The sequence below is a fragment of the Trachemys scripta genome, chromosome 2 (assembly GCF_013100865.1).
Source record: "Trachemys scripta elegans isolate TJP31775 chromosome 2, CAS_Tse_1.0, whole genome shotgun sequence".
In the NCBI taxonomy this organism is placed as follows: Eukaryota; Metazoa; Chordata; order Testudines; family Emydidae; genus Trachemys; species Trachemys scripta.
In genome coordinates, this window is record NC_048299.1 from 243,612,873 (window position 1) to 243,636,653 (window position 23,781).

General features: G+C 41.8%; 1 protein-coding gene across 2 annotated transcripts in view; it reads left to right on the plus strand.

Annotated features, from left to right (window-relative positions):
- The window catches only part of POP1 (POP1 homolog, ribonuclease P/MRP subunit), a 48,969-nt gene extending 32,086 nt beyond the window's left edge, over window positions 1–16,883 (plus strand). For both annotated transcript variants that reach the window (XM_034763356.1, XM_034763357.1), the window contains exons 12-16: window positions 5,141–5,256; window positions 7,087–7,278; window positions 8,238–8,392; window positions 13,964–14,260; window positions 15,211–16,883. In XM_034763356.1, coding sequence (XP_034619247.1) covers window positions 5,141–5,256; window positions 7,087–7,278; window positions 8,238–8,392; window positions 13,964–14,260; window positions 15,211–15,865 — 1,415 coding nt within the window. In that variant the 3' untranslated portion in view covers window positions 15,866–16,883. The remainder of the gene's footprint in view (window positions 1–5,140; window positions 5,257–7,086; window positions 7,279–8,237; window positions 8,393–13,963; window positions 14,261–15,210) is intronic.
- Window positions 16,884–23,781: the final 6,898 nt, after the last annotated feature.

Sequence of the window (23,781 nt, forward strand, 5' to 3'; positions counted from 1 at the left end):
TTAAACAAGTCGGAATATGCATTTCATGTTAGTATACTGAAAAATGTTGATATTTCCATTTTTGCCACATGCTAAACAGCTTCATCATTTCTGGGGAAAAAAAATACCCATGAAAACAGATGATCTTTTAGTATATGGTTGTTTTATAACTTTGACCAATAAACCCTACATTAAGGTGTTGAAATTAACTTAAACAGTAAAAACTGTGGTTATAGTCATGTTTGCAATGTTGCTAGAACTGTGCAAAAAATGAAACTTTCTTATTTTGGGTACCATTGTTTCACCTTGTCTACAGACTTATGGCATCACTGGACAGCTCCACGTCAGAACTCCTCTAAATGTACATAAAATAAGCTTTCAAATGATATATGATGTAGGTGGGTGCAGGGTGAGTACATTAAATTCCAAAAAAGAAGTGCTGAATGCCCATACCTACCTCACACCAGTGGGCAACAGAAATGTGCTTCGGCCCATCTCAACAGGAACAACCCATGAAAGAAGCCCCAAAGCTATTATAATTTTATTACTCGTGAAGCAGTGAGCCCTTTTCAGCCAACCCCACTGTGGAACATCCTGCGCTAAAGGTGCTTTGAGTGTTCCCAAAGCAACATTCACAATTTGGAGCATGTAGTACTTTTTAACACTTTTCCTTTCAGGGCTTTGCAATGCTGAGTATAAAGCTGTGATCTTTTAATCTAGGTCAAAGTTACGAATGCCCCATGATCATCTGCATTTTCTCCTTCTATAAGATAGCATCCTAAATAAACCATAATTGTCTAATACAAGTCCTAGAACCACATAGGTTAGAGCAAATCTGTGTCTAAGTCCTGATCTTTATATTAGTAGCCAGATATTTTAACTTTTGGGATTTGACAAACCCTTCCTTGTTTAGGGACTATTGTGGTCATATTGATTTGTGCTGATTAATGGCACCTGGTGTCACCTTAACAGTAAGGAAACACTTGCTTCACTTGTCACATGCGTTTTGACTTCTCTTGGAAACTCCAGCCCCAATGAAGGAGATATTTGGAAGTGTTTGAAACGATATCCTAACAGAAGTCATGTTTGTTCTAGTTTTTCATTCTCTAACTTTGTATTAAGATCTTATTCACATTTTTAGCAAGTCTTTGAATTCATAAAGAGACTGCAGTCTCTCCAAGGTAAATAGTGTAAATAAGTAGCGTTTCTTGTCTTAGTCTTTATTTGTGGATTAATGTGTTGTGTTATGAAGTGGGTATGGTGCATGTCTGTCCATTTATTTGTCAACAAAGTGTGTTTTGAATAGCTCTTGACTAGTTCTTCCCTGTAGGTGATGTGGGAACACATTGAGAATAACTTGATCCTTTCAAAACTACCTGTGTTTAGATACTTTCCTTCCTGTAGAGGTGACTTCTGCCATCATTCCAATAAAAGGCGAGGTCCCAGGGAGTGATCCCCAAAGGGATGTACTCCAGGGAAGTCTAGGCTTGTTGAGTGAGTGCTATCCTCTACCTTATTAAATGTATTCCATGTTTCCTTTTAAAATTCTGTTTTCTTCCAGCAGCAGTTGTTGCCCTGTAGTAGATATTGAAGAGAGCCACAGAATGTAGTACCTTTCCCCTGGCCAACCCTAAGTCTCCTGGTTTACCATCTGTGCTTGCCCGAGAAACACAACTGCTGACCAGATTGTTCTTGAAACTTGGCTTCCTGTGAAGTACAGTAACTTGAGCCCAATATAAAGGTTTTGATTTGACTGAAATGTGTTGTATTCTGCCCATAGATTTTATCAAAAGGACCTGGCTTTTGAACTGTTGGCCCCTAGTAAAATGTCCAATCTTTTCCCCCTTCACTTGTCTCCTTTGCTTGACTGACTTTGACTAGCACCACAGCTTTGCTATAAAACTAAATTGAATACACTCACACACCTGTAAAAATGCTAATTATATTGAAGGAAATTATTTTTTTCCTATATCTCCCTGTACATTTAGGGTTTGTCTACTGACTTTCGGGGACAGGGACAGTGTCTTCTGCTCTTATATAGTGTTGCGCACTCTGCTGAAGACTTAAGCTGGGATTTTTCCAAAGGGCCAAATGGGAATTAGGGGCCCAAGTGCCATTGAATTGAATGTGCACAGTGCTTTACAAGAACATAGTTTAGGACATGATCCCTTTCTTTGTGACCTTACAGACTGTAGACAAAACCGTGAGGGAGTGCCCTTCAGGAGAGGGTGGTTATAAAGAGGTCATTGCTGAGGAGATTTAGGTTTGGGATATTTGGCAGACAAATAGGATTCTTCCAGACATAGGGAACAATGAGAGAGTCTGCACAAAGCCAGGAGCAGAAAGCGGTATGGGTCAGTGAGAAGATTGGAAGGCGTGTAGGGCGGGAGTAGAGGGAATTAACACTACAGACATAGGCAGCAGTAGTGATAGCTCCCTGAAAATGACATGAGAAATTTTAACTTCTTGTAGAATATAGAAAGTTGTGAAGAGTTTCAAGGATGGGGCATGGATGTAACTGCTTGAGCGCTCATGCCTTTAACTGAGCAATTAAAGAGGAGAGGCCAAAGAAGAGAAAGTTACAGTAATGGAGAAAAGGGGTTAACTAGGACACATTTAGATAATATAGAGAGAAGCAGATTATAGAGAGACTGGATATGGAGGGAGACAGTCTGCTTATTCTTGTATGTTATAGCCATGTCAGTCCCAGGATATTGGAGAGACAAGATGGGTGAAGTAATATCTTTTATTGGACCAACTTCTGTTGGGGAGAGAGACAAGATTTATGGCTTATTACAACAAAGTAACTCACTAAACCCCCTTTTTGTCCTTTGACTACAGGGGTGTTAATGGACCACTTCACTTGAATGGTTCCTTAGAATGTGCACTAATTACTTATGCTAAACCAGGGGTTCTCAACCTTTTTTTTTTTTTTTTTTTTCCTCTGAGGCGCCCCCAACATACTATAAAAACTCCACGGCCCACCTGTGCCACAACAACTGTCTTCTGCATATAAAAGCCAGGTCTGGTGTTAAGGGGTAGCAAGCAGGGCAATTGCCTGGGGCTCCATGCCACAGGAGTCCACGCAATGCTAAGTTGCTCAGGCTTCTGCTTCAGCCCCGGGCAGTGGGACTCAGGGCCCCGAGATTCAGTCCTGCATGGCAGGGCTTAGGATTTCTGTCCTGGGCCCCAGTGAGTCTAACACTGGTCCTGCTTGGCAGACACCCTGAAACCTGCTTGTGGCTCCCCAGGGAGCCCTGGACCCCTGGTTGAGAACCACTGTGCTAAACTATCTATTCAATCTTGTATTTAACTGCTTATCTTTGTCATTCTTATGTGATCATAGTTGAATACTGTTCTATTTCAGCATCATCACCAGATGAAAGAAATAAATTAATCTGTTACTAAAATTATTTTCTCAAATCCCTGTGGATATTCACTTTTTACATCTAGAACAGAATCCTCTAGATTTATGCTCTCAAGTTTAAGGAATCCTAACTTCTGGAAGATCTAATCATTATTTTTTGTGTCTGCCTTCTGTGATTATATGAAAACCTAACTTCAGGAGTGCTTTAGAGGTATCCTCTTGATAGCTCTGTAGGTATTCAAGGGACACTCAAGTTTGGGGGGGAAATCACATTTGTCTGAGAGTTGTTTTTTTTGTTTTTGTTTTTTTTAACTCCTGTGGTTACAAGTAGCATCTTAAAATGACTATAGCTGAAAAATGCACGCAATTAAACCTTTACTTGACAGCGTTTGGTATATAGGCTGTGCTACAGTTTGACTCTAAATAGTCAGTTTCTCCTTTACTGAAAAGACACTTATAAATATGAATAGCAGGAAATCATTAACATTTGAAAGATTTCTTCAAAAATTGAGTGTATTCTATCAGAATTTTGTAAACTAAGCAATTTAAAAAGGTTCATGTTGAAAGCTCCTTTAACTGATCTTCATCTTAAGATGTGGTGCCGTAGATAGAAAACTTATGGTCTGCTTTGTTTGTCAGAGAACAATTGATAGCCTCACTGTATTGAGACCATCTTGTTTTGGTAGGATAATACTGGTGCACAGGTTGCAATGTATTACGTATTTATTTAATAATAGCACTTGTACATTGCTTTTCCTCTGGTGATTTAGAAATGTGCATAAACATAGTTATCCCCATTTTGCAGATGGGAGTAACTGAAACATTAAAAAAGTTGAGTGAGTTGCCCAAGGTGTCACAGTAAGTCTATGGCAGAGCTAAAAATATTATGTTTGTTTCTGGTGGCACCCACAACTATCTAGACACTACAAACCTGGAAAAGGCACGGTCCCTGCCCCTATGAGCTCTAAAAAGAGAGACTGAGGGGTGCATGGGAACAACAAAGTAAGTGGCCAGGTTGTGGTAGATTTGGTACTGATAGCTTTAAAATGCGTTATTAAAATATTATCAAGATCATCCCCAGTTATCCTACAAGTTTGTTGACATGGGATGTGTAGCAGCTTGTAGGCTTCATGGTAACATTGTTTCTGCCGACTTCCCAAACCCAGTAAATTTCAGCCTTTTTCACTTAATGGATGATTCCACAAACCAATTATAAAGAGCTACAGGTTATATACTACAGATCTGTAGGATTGATTTTTGCCAAATTTAGCAACATATGCTTACTAATTCATGCTACGAAACTGCTTTTGATGAGACCGCTTGTTCAATCCTCTAAAATGGTTTTTCAGACAAACTACAAACAGATTTTTAAATCGATAATATAGCTAAAATACTTAAAGGTTTGTTTACAAAGGGATGAAAGTTCATTCAAATTAACTAAAGGTGTGAATGTAAAGTGGATTAGTTAAACCGCATTAAACCTTTGTGTGGATGCATTCAGAATTAAAGGAGCCTTAGGACTTGTCTACGTGGCCCCACAGTTCAGACTGCGGGACTGTGAAATGCACACCCCAAAGTGCTGCACTGTAACTGCCCCATGTGGATGCTGTTGGCACAAAGTAAAAGGTACCGGAGTTCTTTTGGAAGCCTTAATATGAAAAATCAAAGGCTTTAATATGTCTATTTCCATAGCTATAGTCTGTGCACTTATTTTGCTCATATTAATTGTCTATTCCCTTTATGTAGCTTAAGCTAAGAAATGTAGGTTTTGTATGAAGGTTCTCTCTCTTACAGATAATGAGAAAGTTAGGCAGCTGCTTCTGGAAGGTGTGCCTGTGGAATGTGCTCACAGCTTTATCTGGGACCAGACTATCTGTAAGAACGTTACTGAAAATAAAATCTCAGAGCAGGTAACTAACAGCATGGATTACTCTAAAGAAACTGTGGGTTAACATCTTATGCCCTCCTCTATAATCCGTATAGTGATGTTTAAAATTCAACCCTCCTGCAATTCACAAAGCAGTAACTTTCTAATTTAAGAGTGTTATGTTACTGAGATGAAGAGTCTGTTCTCCAGTTCCCTGGAGTCATTGTATGCAATTTTCTTGCACAACCATTACAGTAATGCATTTTCATTACTTAATTTATGCTTTGAAATATAGTTTTGCTGGCTTGTGATTAGGATAAAATAATTCAATATCTTACTTTTGTTCTGGTGCCTTTACACCAGGTACAAGGGTCAGAGGCTCTAAAAGCCTCAGATCTGGTTGGACGAGGATTCCCAGGGTGCAGGAACTAAGCAAGATAGCTCTAAGGCTGCCTTCCAAGGCTTTGCCTCTCAAACCCTGGTGTAGGGGCGTTCTGGAGACTGGAGGGTCATCTCCTTTACACAGTTCCACCCATTTTGCTCATTCACAAGGTACTCCTCAAAATACGGAGGGAACAAGCTTCGGTGAATATATTGATAGCGCCAGTGCTGTGGAGATTCTGGGCAGTGCTGTAATCTGCAGACAGCTGGGGATAAAATGCCGTAATTTAGGCCTGGTCCACACTAACCCCCCACTTCGGACTAAGGTACGCAAATTCAGCTACGTTAATAGCGTAGCTGAATTCGAAGTACCTTAGTCCGAACTTACCGCGGTCCAGACGCGGCACGCAGGCTCCCCCGTCGATGCTGCATTCTCCTCTCGCAGAGCTGGAGTACCGGCGTCGGATCGATCGCTTACATCCGGACCAGGAAGTAAGTATAGATGTACCCTTAGGCTCTCACTCCAGGGGCTGTAGAACAGCCCAGGATCTGGAGGGCAAAAAGGTGGCTTAAAGTTACATTAGCTCCCACTCCCTCTGGGCTGCAACTTCTGGACTCCTCCTCTTTTTGAAATGTAAAAATATTAGTGACTAATTTCTGTGTGAATTGGCATCATATTCCTTCAGATGATTACCTTTGTGTAAATAATCAAAGCTCTTCTAAAGCATGACCTGTGTAGCCAAATAGAAATAACTGCATATAGGCAAAACCGAATGATAACCATTATGAACCTGGTGACATTCTGCATGCTGCCATGAACTCGAGTGCTAACTACTCTGTAGAGCTATTAAAGCAGAAAGGAAATGTCAACAGATTGTAGCCTTACATGTTTTTGAAAATGGCTTAAGTATTCCTTTGATTCCTTGACCTTTGGAAACAAGGGGTTCTAGCAAGAGATGATTGAGAATTCTTGGGTGCCATTTTGATTTACGCTTATGCCACTGGTTGTGAAATTGGTTATAAAGCCATGCTCAGAACCAAAGATTCCTTTTTCTTGTAGCTATTGAATCCTAAAAATGATACAACTCAGCTGTTGCTCAGTGTAGTGAGTGAGAAATTGTCTGAAAACAGCTAGTCTGTTACACTGCAAAAATTTAAACACTCATGGGAAAAGCCCTTAAATATTAAATTATGGTACAGTATTTCTCTCCCTCATACAAGCTGTCTGGTAGTCAGATTTTCACAACTTGTTTACTAATGGGGTTTCTTCAGAAGTCGGCGTTTCTATTTTGTTACCTTCGGCTTCAGTACCTGCTCTGCAATATAATAGCATGAATAACCTGTGCAGAATTCAGATTACCTACTTTCACTGCCTATTATAAGGAAATCACTGTGTGTGTGTGTGTGTGTGTAACTGTAATAACTTGTAGAAAAAAGAAAAATGACTATTCAATTATTGAGCATTTTTCCAACTGCTTTTATCCAATCTCAGGATTTAAACCATATGAGAGGTGAACTATTGGTACCTGGCTCACAGCTTGACTTGGGTCCTTGTGAATCCAAGATTCCTATACTCTTGGTTCAGCAGCCAGGGAAAGTGGCTGGTGAAGATCGACCAGGATGGGGAAGTGGCTGGGATATCTATCTCCCAAAGGGCTGGGGCATGGCTTTCTGGATTCCTTTCGTAAGTGGCTTTCATTACAAATTGCAGGCAAATATGAGAAGTTATAAATTCATTTACTCTGATACATACATATTGGGGAAAACTTGTCCTGGTGCAGCCCACTTACAACTACTGGGTCAAAATTTCAGTTTAAAGAGGGCAGATGAATATTGTCATGGAAGTGACTTGGTGTGTGTTTAAAAATATTTAAAACAACCTACCATTGTGTCCACTTCAGTTATTGCACTAATAATGGACATTTGACGGAGCATGAAATGAAGCTTTATATGGGGGCAGAGTGAGCAGGCCAGTGCTGCTTTATAGTTTTTCAGCTTTCATGTTTTCATTTCTTTAAAAGACAAAATAAATACAAAATGTTAAGGAAAAAGGTATATTCTGAGAGTTTGCAAAGGTTCTTATTTGGCACTTACTGCCATCCATATAGCCTAGCCCTAGGTCGACCTCACCAGCATGCTGCCTGCTGAGGGGTCTTGCTGAACACAGGTTGGCAATCTCTGATTTCATGGGACCTGAAACAGGAGAGCAAAGTTTAAATTATGCTGAATGCTCTTACCTTGCTGTTTGGAACATTCTGCTCTTATAATTTAAAGAGGATAGTTTATTATGCTTGTCTGCAGTTCGCTATATAGTTCTGTGCTTATGGAAGGAACAGTTGTGGTGATCTGTTGTATAATAAAAGGTACAACAGCTTTGCAGAGATATTATAACACTTGTGCCAATACTTGTAGTAAGAATTTTTGAAATCATTCTCTAGATTTGTTGATGGCTTTTGAGAATTAAACTAATAAAGCATAACTAGCATTTCATTCAAATGAATCTTTAGATGTGATAGCCATACTTCAATCACATCTTCAAAACTAAGGTGATAGAAGCTCAGTACTCTGACAGTATCGCCTAAGGGTTCTCCAAGATACTTCAGTTAGGAACATTAGAAAAATACTAATGTTATTACCTTACAGGTATATCGAGGTGCACGAGTAGGCGGCTTGCAAGAGGGTATGAAACATTCCGAATATAAAAGAACACCTCATATTCCAAATGACTTCCCAGACTGTCCTGCTGGAATCCAGTTTGCCAAAGAACTAGAAAACGTTCTTCTTGAAAAATTCAAGAGGTGAAGTTAATTTCTCCAAGATTGATTGATTGCCACTTTAATCGAAACTTGATATGCCTTAAAATTATCTGTTGCTCAGTTCAGTTTCTAGACTTGTGATTTGTGGTAGAGTTTTATGAGTGTTTTAAATCCCCACTATAATAAGAAACAAAAATCCATGTTATGTAGACTAAGTGCTCTCCCCTGAATAGGGTGCATAAATTAACTAAAACCCTATTCCCAGAGTTCTGTTCAGAAAAAAGCTGTAATATAATTGTGCATAATACATCAAAGTAAAGAAAGCCCTACATTTCAAGTTCCATTAGCAACTTGTAGGGGAAAACCAGTGTCCGCCAAATGGAGAAGGATAAAATTGGTGACAAGACATTTTGGTATCATCTATTAAATAGGATGCAAGAAACTATAGAGAGCACAACAATTAAGCCCATTAAAGCACTTGGGTATATTTATTTTCCCAAGTAAATGAATGCTTATATTCTAATTCTTTGCTTCGGAATGTGGGACAAGCAGAAGTTCTTTCTGGGCAAATAATTGTCAGATGTTTTGCCTGCTGCCGGGGATGAGAGGCTAGGGAAAAGACTGAGTAATATCAGGCACAACAGCGCCAACCAGGGTGGATTGATTTAAATCAAATTGATTTAAATCACTAGGTAGGAAGACTTGATTTAATCATGGATTTCTACATAAAAGTGCATTCTTCTTGGTTGTTATAACCTTAACACATAGTCTTCACTGCTCAGAGATGGATGTAGGTTTCATTTTTAGAAGGTACACACTATGCATTTTTAAACTGAGATTTATTTTGAAAACTTTTCAGATTAGGTTTACAGCTCTATCAGAGAATGAATGATTGATTGTTTGGTTATTTCATTTACCAAAGATAACTGAAGCAGATATTTATGAAGTCATTGGGAGGTGAACTATCTCCAATTCAACAGGTTAATCATTAATATTTGGAGGATTTTCTTGCCATGCTGTATTAGGAGGAGAACATCACCAGATAAGCATTTAAATTGTTTTATTTAAGTAAAACTACTACTGTATTCTGGATTTTTTTTTCTTTAACAGCAAACATATAATATTTTAACAAAACAAGCATATGAATTTTTGAATTTAGTTAAACATTCAATTTTTTTTAAAACAGGTTTGTTTTTGTTAAAATTGTTTTTAACTAAAATAGTTAAATGAAATATTTTTTTAAAAAAAACCATACATTAAATAGACTTATGTTAGCCAGGTCAACATGAGAAACTTAAAGTATTGGCTTCTGCAGTTAACTCAGTTGTCTTCACCTTCATTTTCCTGTTTGTTCATAATCTGGAAAAGAAAAACAAGCTTTCCTGCTTTTTCAGGTCCCAAATGATTTCTCAATTTGGAATGAATTAGTCCAAAGGAAGAAAATATTCTTTCTACACTGGCAGAAGAAGCTACTGCTGTTAAAAGTGAGATTATCACTTCAACAGTCTCTGAATCCATGTGCTTAAGTGACTTCCCCCCAGTTCATTGGTGTGACTTTATTTGAAACATCATCAGCAAACACATATTTCTTGAATGGTTCACCCTTAGCTCTGAAGTTTATTATGGTTGGCATTATGGAGGGATGATTGCTGAATGTCCATGTCATAGACCATGTCATGTCATAGCTAATTCCTCTTCTTCAGCAGTTTGACCCTGGTACCGAGTTATGAGAATATTTGCAAGAAAATGAACTGGAGATAGTGCTTGTCCCATTTGGTTTTTTTAATGCTTGTAATTTAACTCTATCACTGCATATTTCTCTTTTTAAGATCTCACTCAGTGCCTTCCAAATTCAACAGTGTCAGCAATAAAACAGCTATTTCCCTGCATTTTGTTCAAGGTTACAGAAATAGGCTTCAGGGTACTCTGCATGTATTCAACATTTCTCTTAAGCCCAATGTTGAGAACTTTGGCTGTGACAGTGCCATCTATTTTTGTCACTATTTTCTTGATAAACTGTCATCAGATTAGGCCAGTTCTTGATATAGTGCTCAAAACATCCCACTTCAGAGTTCCATTGCATGTCTTGTGGGAGATTTAGCTTGGTCTCCCACTTTTTTTCAGAGCAGCTGCTGCAAAGTGGTTGTTACGGAAGTATTTTGCAATTTCAACGTTAACCTTTATTTCTGGAACACTGAAGTCTTTGGCTAGGAGGTGCATCAAATGAGAACTGCAACTGTGTGTTATTAGCTTGGGACTCTCGTCTAAATTTCTTCTCATCTTGGATACATTTGCAGCATTGTCTGTGACCAAGCTGCGTACTAGACATTTGAATTTTTTTTCACAGTTTGTTATAGTTTTTACTGCTACTTCTTGTAAGTATTCTGCTGTGTGTGCATTTCCTGATGTATCAATTGTTTTTATGAGAAAGACATTCCCTTCTGTTGTCACACAAGCACATACAACAGGATCATTGTGGACATTGCTCAACCCATCAAGACTCAGGTTAACAATTTCACTCTCTAGTTCTTTTGCACACTGCTCATTTTCTTTCATACACTTTATCCAGCAATTTGCCTGCGACATCAGCTCTGCTGGGTGGACGGTATCCTGGTCTTAATGACTGAACCATGTTAATTAAGGATGGGTTTTCAATCGTACAGAAAGGAGAGTTTGTTGCATAAACAAATCGGGCATTTTTTCATCAATTACCTCTTTTTGTAATCTGATTTTTATCACAAACTTACCTGTGGTTGTTTCTGGATAATGGAGACTTTTTTCTTTCTTTTTGCTACTGGTGGCTATATGACATACATGATGTGACTGAAACACTATCATTGGCAGATAACTCAAACTATAGAAAACAATGGTGATCTTGAAGGTGGATAGTCTTCAGAATCTTGTATGTTGAGTCTCCTAAACAAAATAAATAACTGCATTGACTTCTTATTACCATACTACTCATTTAGTATTACTCATTGCATTCACTGACACTCCATACTACTTTAAAGGTCAAATTGTAAAAGGAAGATCTGCTTATTTCAGCTATTTAATTTTTATCACAACTGCATCTAAAATGATAGTACCATAGAGTAACAACTCTATTTTTTTTGCTCAAACATGAGAATTCAGGAATAGTCCAACAGGACAACCAGCAGTCCTTAAGAAAGAAGTATGAAATAAAGAAGTTTACCAACCTGAAGATTCTGCATGTTCAGACCTGTTCCTTTCATCATCTTCAATGCAGCTTCCTCCTGAGTAGGAACACTTCTCATGATGTTGTTTCATTCAGGCAACCAGGCCTTGTATTTCTTTGTTTAGGGTTACCATTTGTCCGGATTCCCCCGGACATGTCCGGCTTTCTGAGCTAAAAATAGCGTCTGGGGGGAATTTGTAAATGTCCGGACTTCCCTCCCCCTTCTTCCCCGCCCCCCTCCCCCCCCCCCATGCAGAGCGCGTGCGGCTAACAGGGCAGCGGGCCGGATGGTGCCACTTACATGGGGCTCCGAGAGCCAGAGAGAGCCCCTCCTCTGCTTCCCCTGCAGCAGAGATCACTCCCTCCCTACATTCGCAGATCGCCTCCGGCAGTCTGGAGTTCCTCCCCCGCTCCTCCTTCACTGCTGCCCAGTGTGCCGGGACGAGCGTGCCGGGACAAACGGCTCAGGCCGTTCCTGAGCAAGTTCAGACATTAGGCGAAGGCCAACAACAAGGGGACCAGGGGGTCGGAGAAGGGGCAGGGAGGTTTTGGAGGGGGCAGTCAAGCAATGGGGAGGGGGTCGGGAGTTCGGGGGGGTCTGCCTGGGGGTGTGGATAAGGTTTTGGGCAGTCAGGGTACAGGTAGGTGGTAGGGTCCTGGGGGGCAGTTAGGGTGGGGGGGGTCTTAAGAGGGGGCAGTTAGGGGACAAGGAACAGGGAGGCTTAGGTAGGGGGTGGGGTTCTGGAGGGCAGTTAGGAGCAGGGGTCCCAGGAGGGGGTAGTCAGGAGACAAGGAGCGAGGGGTGGGGGTTGGAAGTTCTGGGGGTGGGGCTGTCGGGGCAGGAGTGGGGAGAGGGATCGGAGCAGTTGGGACAGGGAGCAGAGGGGTTTAGATGGGTCGGGAGTTCTGGGGGGGGCTGTCAGGAAGTGGGGAGTGGTTGGATGGGACATGGGAGTCCCAGGAGTCTATCTGAGGGTGGGGGTGTGGATAAGGGTTGAGACAGTCAGGGTACAGGTAGGGGGTAAGGTCCTAGGGGGCCAGTTAGGATGGGAGCAGGGGTCCCAGGAGGGGGCAGTCAGGGAACAAGGAGCGGGGGGATGGTTGGGGGTTCTGAGGGGGGTGGGGCTAGGGCGGGGCTCCTCCCGTCCCCTCTTTTGCTTGCTGAAATATGGTAACCTATCTTTGTTGCACTGTTTGCATTTTGCATGCATGTCTGTCTTACCCACATGTAGAGGAACTTCATTAAAATAGTCCCAAACTGGGTCTCTTTTATGGCCTGCTGCCATTATAGGTTTTCCCTTCTAGTGAGAAAATGGTATGGTAGATCTCAAATCAAAGAAGGCTACACTCAGAAAGACCTCAAGACTTCTGGAATATGCTGCTCAAACAGTTTCACTTTTGTTTCTACTGCCTGTCCCTCCCTTCCCACATTCATCTCCAGACTTCTTCTTGTCCAGATCTATTCCACCCCCAACAATCTTCTGTTCATTAAACTTTTTGAAACTTTGCACTTTTAGAGAGAGGTAAGGGATTGACTTTGTGTACACAAATTTGCAGAGAGACAATAGGGTTGAGATCTGTTATTTCTCACCTCTATATATTTATTTATTTAAAACATTTTTGCTGTTAACAAGCATGTTATCTCTGGCGACACAAATCCACAGTTTGAGAACTGAAAAACTAAGCATCTCTGATGGTATCTTCTAGACTGAGCATTGAGTCCCATTGAGTAGATAGAAAGATTAACCTAAGTCTATACAGAAGCCGCTGGAACCCCATAAGATTGGGTCCCTAAACTATTGGAACTCATTTACCCACTTTTCTTAAACATTACATGAATTTGTCTCATTTGTCTCATGATTAGAATTTATAATCCCTATTCCATGATGAGATACATTATAGCTCAAAGGTATCTTAATTAAAACGATCTTTCGATAGATTTTTTTCCTCAAAAAGCATTTTATCCAAAAAAAAATACGATCTATTTATTTATTTATTTTTAATCATTGATTTTTATCCAGCCTGGTGCCAACAAAGTAGACCTCTTGCAATGCAGAATCCTTGCACTCCAGAAGTACAGATACATGGCACTTTTGTATGGAACTCAAATTTCCAGAGATTCAGAATTCCTACTTAACAAGATTAAAGAGTTAACTTCCCATCTTTTTTTTTTTTTTTTTTTTTTTTTTTAAAGTTAAAATACAAGGAAAAAAGATGCTCGGTTATTAGTTATTTGGTAAACTGGGTCCTGTCACTTAATTTTTTTCTAATGATTTGCAAGTTGCTGAATAGATTAGTCTCCTTTATCCAGTATTTCGGCATCATAATTTTTCTTTATTCTTGAGGTACACTGTAATAAATTTGTTTCATTGCTTCCAAGTTATGGGACATTTTTTCTGTTTCCTTCTTTCTTTTAGACGCCCACCTGCAAAAAGGGCAAACTATGTCAAACTTGGCACCCTGGCACCTTTCCTCTGCCCATGGGGGCAACTAACCAGGGACTGGGAAGTAAGAAACAAAGCTCAGGAAGAATCTGTGGTTACTTCATCTGCAGACAGTAAGAGCAGTGCACCTGAAAGACAGGTTCCTTGTGAGCCCAAACCTGGACTGATTATAGAGGATTCTCAGGGTGACATGATGGAAGAAATGGCAAAGATTCAAAATTTATGCAAAGAAGATGGAGCTGCAACAAGTAGTGGCTTCTTTGTTCTCAGGTATGTAGGAGTGACTTACCAGTAAGTACTGTCCTGCATGCTTGTTAAGAGGGGATGACTTACTGGCAAGCCATGAGTCTAATTGTGTCCCCCGGCTCCCGGAGGGGATGGGAAGTAAATTCTGACCAGGTGGGCGGATGAGATAAAAAGCCCTCGGGGGGGAGAACCTGCTGTGATAGGAAGTAAGCCATTCTCCTACCCTTCCTCAATGGAGAGTGACTGACTGCAGTGGGGAGCCTCTTTTAGTAAGCAGTTTGGGTTGGTACTTGCTTTGGAGTGGCCCTATATTGCCTGCCTCCAGTGGGAAGGATATTTGGAGGGCTCAGAGAGCCATTGTTAGGGAGAAAGTGGCATATTTTAATAAAGAAATGTATAAATGATTAAAAAGAAAAGGAAACATGCACCTACAAAGCTCCTATCTAAAAAGGATTTAAATTTTAATTTAATTTTAAAAGCTCCAGTTTAAAAACTCTTGATGCATTTACTTGTAGTCCCATCTCTAATGCATGGATAGGGACAGTTCCTGTCACTACTCATGTTTCTATAGAATGAATGGAGATCTCACATGACTTTTAGAATACTGATTAAGCAAGATAAAGCCATGCTAGTGCACATAAAGAGAAGTGCCTGGGTGGGGGGGTGTCATTTTGTATCGCAGCATATGAAAATAATGATAAAACTGAAGAAAAGCAAATCTGGCTTCAAACAAATTTGAAGCCAAAAGTGCTGATAATGTAACTGATTTTTAAGTGGATTGTGCCCTTTTCAGTGAACAGTTCTATACTTATGTTTGTGTTTGTAGTGGGTTTTTGTTTTTGTTTTAATTTTGAGAGCTTTACAAAGGCTGTCCAAGGTGTTTGTTTTTTTTAATCATTAATTTACAATGACACTTCTGAATTTTTATTGTACTTTGTTGAGCATCCCTAATGCATCTTTTAAACTTCAAACAGGAACAGAAAACTATTAAAGCAGTTATCAGCGAGGTGCCGGCCTACCTGTGGAAAAGGTCAGAGAGTACGCCCTGCTTCAAAACTTGGACAGAAGGAAATGACTGAAGATGCCCTCTTATCGATCTTTAAGTGCTACCCAAGGGTGCTGGTGTGGGTCAGCTTGTCTCTGCTAAGAAAGGGTAGCCCTGAATTACATGCCATGATATGCATTCCAACACAGGAGGATTTTCTTCAGCTTAACAAAGACCAGCTCTTCTGTGGTCCTCAAGAGCCCAAACACAGCGACATATTCAAACACAAGATACTGAAACTAAAAGAGAGAAAAAAGAAAAAGAACAATGGGAATGCTCTAGAAAGTGGTGCTTCTGATGCCCTGGAGGCAAAGGCAGTTGAGGAGCCTAAAGAACTAATACTTGGCTTATGGCCTGACCCTCTACCAGATGTTACTTCACATTGCTCTAGAATTCTTTTAGGGTTTGTCACTCAAGGGGATTTTTCATTAGCTGCTGGCTGTGGAGAAGCACTGGGATTTGTTAATTTGACAGGATTACTACATATGTTATCCAGTCAACCAACCGATAAAAAAGGGCTTGTTTTGTTAAGAACTCCAGCATCTCTGCAGTACAGATTTGCTAGACTTAATATTGAGGTATAAGCATCATATTTGTAATGAAATAATGTACAGATATTGCCAAAGAAATTATTCCTTCGAATCTCAAGAAATGCTTGTGTACCCCATGTCGGCAATGGGCAGTTTATTTTCCATCAAACTAATCTGTTAATGAACTAAGCTGTTGATCATTTATAATGTTTGTATAGCTCAAATGTTTTATTTTCTTCTGAATGTCTATATCAGTTTCTGTTTTAAAACATACGTTGGCTTTTGCATCCAGAAACACTTTCTTTATGCTGATATTGTTTTTCTAATGGGCATACTATTTTTGTTGTTGTTGTTCCAATGTAGTTGAAGCCAACGATATCAAAGATCTTTTAACTTTTACAGTGTTTCCACTTCAAAAGACTTCTGGTCATATGGCTGCTGGACTCTGATTACAGTTCATGCTTCTGGTAAATGCATGCCATCTGGGCCTGTGTATATAGCAATCAGTTTTTCAGGGCCCACTCAGTCTTGCAGCTGAACAGGTCTGGCTGCTGCAGAGTAAAGTTCTGTAACCACTTCTAGCCTAGACAGTGTAGATGACTTGTTTTCATTGAAACAATTCAGTGCTTAAATGGAACATAAATAATAACTTTCTACATTAAAGGCTGTGAAACACTGACTGCAGCATGTGTTGGAACCTGTATCATCCAAAGCGATAACTTTTTTCTTTCTGGGCAGTGTGAACTTATTAAAAAGGCATTTTCTTTTCAGAATAAAAATTTTTTCATTATCAAGAAAAGTGGGTTTGGCCTACCGTGTGAAGAGAACTCTTTGGAATCTCAACCATGTTATTTAAAGGTGCACTGAAATGCTTTAAATGAGACACTTAGGATCCTACACTTAGTGTGAAGTAATGCAAATTAGTGGTTACCGCTCAAGAAAGAGATGTTGACATTGTGGATAGTTGTTTGAAAACACTTGTCCAATGTGCAGTGTCAGTCAAAACAGCTAACAGTGTTAGGAACCATTAGGATAGGAATAGATAAGAAGACAGAAAATATAATGCCACTATATAAATCCATGGTATGCCCACACCTTGAATACTGCATGCAGTTCTAGTCACCCCATCTAAAAAAAAAAAAAAAAAAAAAGTTATTAGAATTGGAAAAAGTACAGAGATAGGCAACAACGATTAGGGGTATGGAACAGCTTTCATATGAGGAGAGATTAAAAAGACGAACTGTTTATCTTAGAAAAGAGATGACAAGGGGAGTATGATAGAGGTCTATAAAATCATGAATGGTGTGGAGAAAGTGAATTAGCGAAATGTTAGTTACCCTTGCATCTAACACAAGACCTAGGGGTCACCCAAAGAAATTAATAGGCAGCAGGTTTAAAAGAAACCTAAGGAAGTGTTTCTTCACACAACACACAGTCAACATGTGGCACTCTGTGCCAGGAGATATTGTGAAGGCTGAAAATATAACAGAGTTAAAAAAAAAAAAGAATTAGATCTATCCTCAATGAGCTTCTCTATCTGTGACTATTAGCCAAGATGCTCAGGGACACAAGCTCATGGTCTGGGGTGTCTAATTCTCTGACTGTGAGAAGCTGGGACTGGATGACAGGATGCCTAACTCACTCTTAAGCATCTGGCCACTCTTGGAAGACAGGACCTTAGGCTAGATGGACCAGTGGTCTGACCTAGTATGACCACTATAAAGAGAATACATGGGTTACACTTAAAAATAAGTAAATATACTTTCAAACACTAGCTGAAAAATCAGTTTTTTTACTCACCTGCCTAGAAGAGAGTTGTGTTTTTTCATTTAACTTATTTAACACCTTAAATAGTTGAAGAGCTGCTCTACGTGTAGGTGGTATCAGCTGTTGCAGGAGAGAAATAGAACCCTGAACTCAACTCTTGGAAGTTTAAAAAGTCTTCAGTTCATCTTTAGCCCCAATAACAAATAATTGTATCTTATACCTCTTTTCTTTTGCTAGTTTGGGATTTCTGATGGTTCCTTTTAATGTGAATTTAGTCTGTGAAATGTGCTGGAACCTCCAGTTGTGCATGGAAAGTTTGCAGTATGAGCATCACTATACTCTTCAGCATTTTTATATATATATATATATATATATACACACACACACACAAAATGTTTTGTGTAAGGCATTACAGTTCACCTTTAAAAATGACAGCCTTAAACTTCCAGCCATTCTTGAGTTAAGGAGCTCTGACAATTGTAAGATAGACGATCATGTAGGAGTGTGCTAATAAAATTTGTAGATGACACAAAGACGAGAGGTATTGCCGATATGTAGGGCCATCCCTAGGGGGACGTGGGGTCCAGGGTGGAATAGTGCAAGGTCATGCACTTAGGGACTAACGAATTTTTGCTATAAGCTGGGTATGTATCACTTGGGAACAACAGAATAAATTGAGACCTGAATGTATTGATTGATCACAGTATGATTATGAGCTGCCAGTGTGACACAGCTGTGAATAAGGCTAAGGGAATCCTAGAATGCATCAGGAGAGGTGTTTCCAGTAGAGATAGGAAAGTGTTATTACCATTATACAAGGCCCTGATGAGGCCTCATCTGGAATATTGTGCAATTGTAGTCAACCATGTTTCAGAAGGATTAATTCAAACTGAACAGGTGCAGAGAAAGGCTAGTAGGGTGATCAGAGGAATGGAAAACCTACCTTCCAAGAGGAGACTTAAGGAGCTTGGCTTGTTTATCCTAACAAAAATAAGGCTGAGGGGAGAGATGACTGATCTCTAAATTTATCAGAGGGATGAACACCAGGGAGGGAGAAGAGAGAAGTTAAGGGTCTGTTGGCACAAGAACAAGGGGATGTAAACTGGCCATCAAAAGTTGAGGCTTGAAATCAGATGAAAGTTTCTAACCATCAGAGGAATGAAGTTTGGCACAGCAGTGCTTCCTTTGAGGCTTTCACTCCCCTTAACTTCGGTACAGTCAGTCACTCTGGTACTGTTCATGTCGGGACCAACACTGCTTGTGATAGACTGTACCCCTATGATCACCATTTTTATAACACTATGATAAATTTTGTACAAAGTCAAGTATCAGAGGGGTAGCCGTGTTAGTCTGGATCTGTAAAAAGTGACAGTGTCCCCTGTGGCACCTTATAGACTAACACGTATTGGAGCATAAGCTTTCGTGGGTGAATACTCATGCATCCAACGAAGTGGGTATTCACCCATGAAAGCTTATGCTCCAATACGTCTGTTAGTCTATAAGGTGCCACAGGACTCTTTGTCGCTTTGTACAAAATATGCCTTGTGAGGTATCATTTGAAAACTCCTAATTCTCTGATCGTTATAGTTCTGGTAAAATGTATGTGGCAACATTGTATGTAAAGTTATAAGATTCTACTGTGTGATGTTACTAAGGCATATTCCAATTCTGGGGAAGCAGCCCAAACCAGTTTCTCAAAGACAAAAAGGTAAACTGATGCCTCAGCCAGGTGTCAACATAATCGGATGAACTATGACTTGGTTAACTGGCCATTTTTTGGCAGGAAGAAGGGTGTGAGTGAGAAATTTACATATTGCCAAAGGAACAGTTGGGAGTTCCCGTTCCCCAGACTTTCTGTCACCTGAACCCAGCTGAAGATAATCCTCAAAGAGGAGAGACAGGTATAAAAATAGAGAACACCCAACACAAATCATCTCTCCTCCATTCCTCTCTGCTCACAGCAGCAGCAACACCTGAAGAAACACTGAACTGGGGGAGGGGTCCTGGCTGGGAGGCTTTCCTCCAATAAACACTGCAAAAAGCATGTAGTGAGAACATTTTTTGCTTTGAATTCATTTCGCTTGCTAAAATGGGTATTTGTTTGCGTTTTTTTTTTCTTTGTAACCAACCCTGACTTCTGTGCCTCATTACTTGTAATCACTTAAAAGTTTTATTTCTTTAATTAATAAACTTGTTTTACTGTTGTATCTAAACCAGTGTGTTTGGATTAGAGTGGTTGGGAACCTTCAGTTGAGATAACAGGGTTTATGCATATCATTTTTTATTAATGAAATGATGGACTTTCTTGCATTATCCAGAAGAAGAGAGCTGGGGATTACAGGATGCACATTTCTGAGGGAGGGTCTGGGATTGGGAATTTGCCGGTGTCAGTCTGTAATGTAATTCATGAGTGGTTAGCTATAACGATCCTACACTATAACTGGGAGTAATTTACATGCTAGAGGTGGGTGTGAGCAGAACCAGGAGTGGTTGCTCTCAAAGCGAAGAAGTGCAAAAGGCATCCCAGGCTGGAGGGGACACAGCTGTCCATCTGTCCACATTATACGCTGGGTAATGTCACACCACTTCCAACACTGGCTTTCTCAGTACCGATGGTACCGCCTCCATCTGCAGCACTGCTTCCCACCTCATTCTGGGCGACAGATGAGTCAAACCACCTACTTGTTCCTTCTGCTCTCGCTCTACCTTTATCACCAGGATCCCAAGCTCCTGTGCAACTGAGTTGGGTTTGTCATCCTCCCGTTCCCCATCATCCAATGAGAGCACTGAGAGCTGCTAATGGACTGTTACAGTTCCCAAGTACCTCAACAACTGGTTACTGAGGGGCAGATCCACAGAGGAATTTCTTGTCCATGTTAGTACCATATTTTGCTTGCTTGACTGTCTGGATCTCATTCTACACAACAGAAAATCAACCTTGACTCCTGTTCAATAATCGAGTGGATTGGGGCCCTGTTAGATTCCATGACATCAAGAGCGTTCCTGCTGACCAACCATTTTCAGACAATTTGACACCTTTGCTTCAATCTGCACTCTCAGTCTTCCACGACAATTTGAATGTGTTTGAGACTGTTGGGCCACACGTCCTACTCCTGAGGGAATTCTACACCAGAAAATTAAAAATTCTGCACCAAAAACAAAACAAAACATTCTGTGCACAATATTGTTAAATTCTGCACATTTTATTTGTCAATAAATAGAGGTGGAGGCTCCATTATGGCAGTGGGGAGCTCAGGCCACTGGCAGCATGGAGGTGGGAGATCACCCTGCAACTCCCCACCCCAGGACACGGACTCGATGGTGAGGCTGCACCCAACCCTGACACAGTACAAGGGCAGGGCCTGCCCCAGAAACACTCTGGGGCCATGCCCCTCCATGCCAGATGCACCAGGTTTGGGCAAGCAGGCTCAGCATGGCAGGATCCCAGTGTGGAGGGGCTTAGTGTGGAGGAATCCAGGTATTGGATGAGAGGGTTCTGGTTGGGGCAATCCGGGTGCGGGCAGGTCAGTGGGGGATCTGGGTGGAGGATGGATCTGGATGCACAGGGCCTCACTGGGGGTGGGGGAGGTTCCAGGTGCAGGGACAATGGAGGTCCAGATGAAGGTGGTCTGGGTGTGGGGATGGGGCTTGGCGGGGGAGTCTGGGTGTGGGAGAGTGGGGCTTGGTGGATTGGGGAATCTGGGTGCAGCTGGTTTGGGCTTAGTGGGGTGGTTGTCCAGGTGTGGGGAGCTCATTGGGTGGTCAAGGTTCGGGAGAGCTCATCAGAATGGGGATTCAAGTGCAGGGGATTCAGTGGGGGTGGTCTGGGTGCAGGGGTGGGGGGTCAGCTGCAAGGGTAAGTCTTGGCAGGAGGGACCTGGTTATGGGAGATCTGGATGCACAGGAGTTGGGAGGATGGGAGAACAGCTCCCCATACAATGATCCCTCCCTCCCCTGCAGCTGAAGAGCAATTTGGGCAGGAAAAGGGGAGGGCAAGTGCGGCGCTTCCTGCAGCCAGAGGAGGTTTCTGGGGGTGGTCTGACCCAGCCCCAGCTGCTCCTTGAAGGGGAAAAGGAAGTCCCATCGTCCCCAGCTCAGCCAGGACTAACAGCTGAGCCCGGTGCAGGGTAGGAGCCACTGGCAGGTTTGTCCCCAGCCCCGTGGTGATTTACCTCTCTACCAGCTGCTCTGGGTACCCCAAACGACGTGCCCATGGTGCTGAGGTAGGGCACATGACCATTCTTGCAGCTTCCCTTTGTCTCCCCATTAGAAAGTCATTTTTCTGCAGAGAAGCAAAGAAATTTGAGGGGGACATGAATTCTGCGAAAGCGCAGTGGTGCAGAACTCCCCCAGAGAAATGTCCACTTGCATGTAGGTGGTCCAGTTTGCAAGACTGTGCCTTTTCTCCCTTCAAATGTTACTCAGGATGGTGTACTGTCCTCCCCTTCATCCTCTGGACAGATTGGTTTAGCTTGCTGTGCTGGTCCTAGACTCCTTGTAGTGGTGGATGTCCACAGAATGTTTGCCAGTGTGTTCCCTTTGCCTGGCCCTCACCAACCAAGTCAGTTGTTATCAACGCCTCCCTGATGGGTTGGGGGGGTACACCTGAGGTCACTGAAAGTACAGCTGTGGTCAGAACAGGAGGCCTCACTCTATATCCATGTACTGAAGCTTCGGGCCATCTACAAACCATGTTGCGCCTTTCAAGACAGTATCAGACACTTAGTGGTTCACATACTTACTGACAATACCACCACGATGTTTGTACTATGTGAACAAACAAGGGGTCAGCACACTCCAGGGTGCTCTGACTAGAGGCAATCAATCTGTGGTACTCCTGCATCAAAGAGAACATTACTACAATAGCCGTCCACTTGCCCAGGGTACAGAATAATTTCACAGACCATCTCAGCTGGTTATTTTTCCCTGAATCACAAGTGTCCCTGAAGATGAGTGTTCTCTGGATGGCCTTTGCCGTGTGGGGCGTTCCCACCATTGACCTGTTTGCTACAAGAGAAAATTGGAAATGTTGCCTGTTCTGCTTTCTAAGGGTGTGCGGGGGGGGGGGGGGGGGGGGAGGGGGAGAGGCTCAGTCTGGGTTCCCTCTCCGACATCTTCCACTGCAGTTCGCAGTCAACTCTTCATACATCTTTTCCCCTACCCTGATCATTCCTCAGGTCACTCTCAAGCATAAAGCACATCGGGCCAAGCTCATTCTCTTTGCCCTGATGTGGCCAAGACAGTGCTGATTCTCCGACCTTCTCACACTATCAGTTTGACCTCCCGTGCTGCTTTCTCTTCATCCTGAACTGCTCACTTTGAATCACAGCTGCACTTTGCATCCCATGTTCTGCTCCCTGCATTGCACAGCATGGCTGATGCATGGTTGAATGAAGATGAAGTGCGGTACTCAGCAGCTGTCCTCTACCAGGATGGCTTACTTAGCAAAGTAAAGGAGGTTTCACTGTGGTCCTTGGCCTGTGGGATCTAGCTCAGTATCCCATCTTCCGACAGTGGCCAATGCCAGGTGCACCAGAGGGAATGAACAGAACAGGTAATCATCAAGCGATCTATCCCCTGTCGCTCATTCCCAACTTCTGGCAAACAGAGGCTAGGGAACCATCCCTGTCCATCCTGGCTAATAGCCATTGATGGACCTATCCTCCATGAACTTATCTAGTTCTTTTTTGAACCCTGTTATAGTCTTGGCCTTCCCCTTCTTGGCCATTATCGCCATTACCGCATCTTCCAGAGTGGAAGCAAACTTTCGAAGAGTGGACATGAGATCCTTATTTAGGTAGACTCCGAGCCCCATCGCCTGGAAGGGGTACTGCTTGGGAGTCACCTAAGTGGAACACACGTCTGCTTCACATCTCGAAGAACCACAGTTATGATACATAACCATTTCTTCTTCTTCTTCTTCTTCTTCTTTCGTCAAGTAGGCCCCCCTCCATCTCCTCTGCATTGGAGTCTCCTCTCATGGACATTCAGTGCAAAGGAATTAAGGGGAGTCAAGCCGGTGCTGCCTCCTCTAGCCATGGGAGGGGCCATGGCCACAAGGTGCGAGTTTCACGGATACTCTTATGCAAAGTCGCTGGCTCTGTTGCACTGGGCGTGCACACACCTCAGTGGAATACACACTGCATCACAGCTTGAAGAGCCACTGTTACAGTAACCATTTCTTTATGGAGGGGATAGTATGA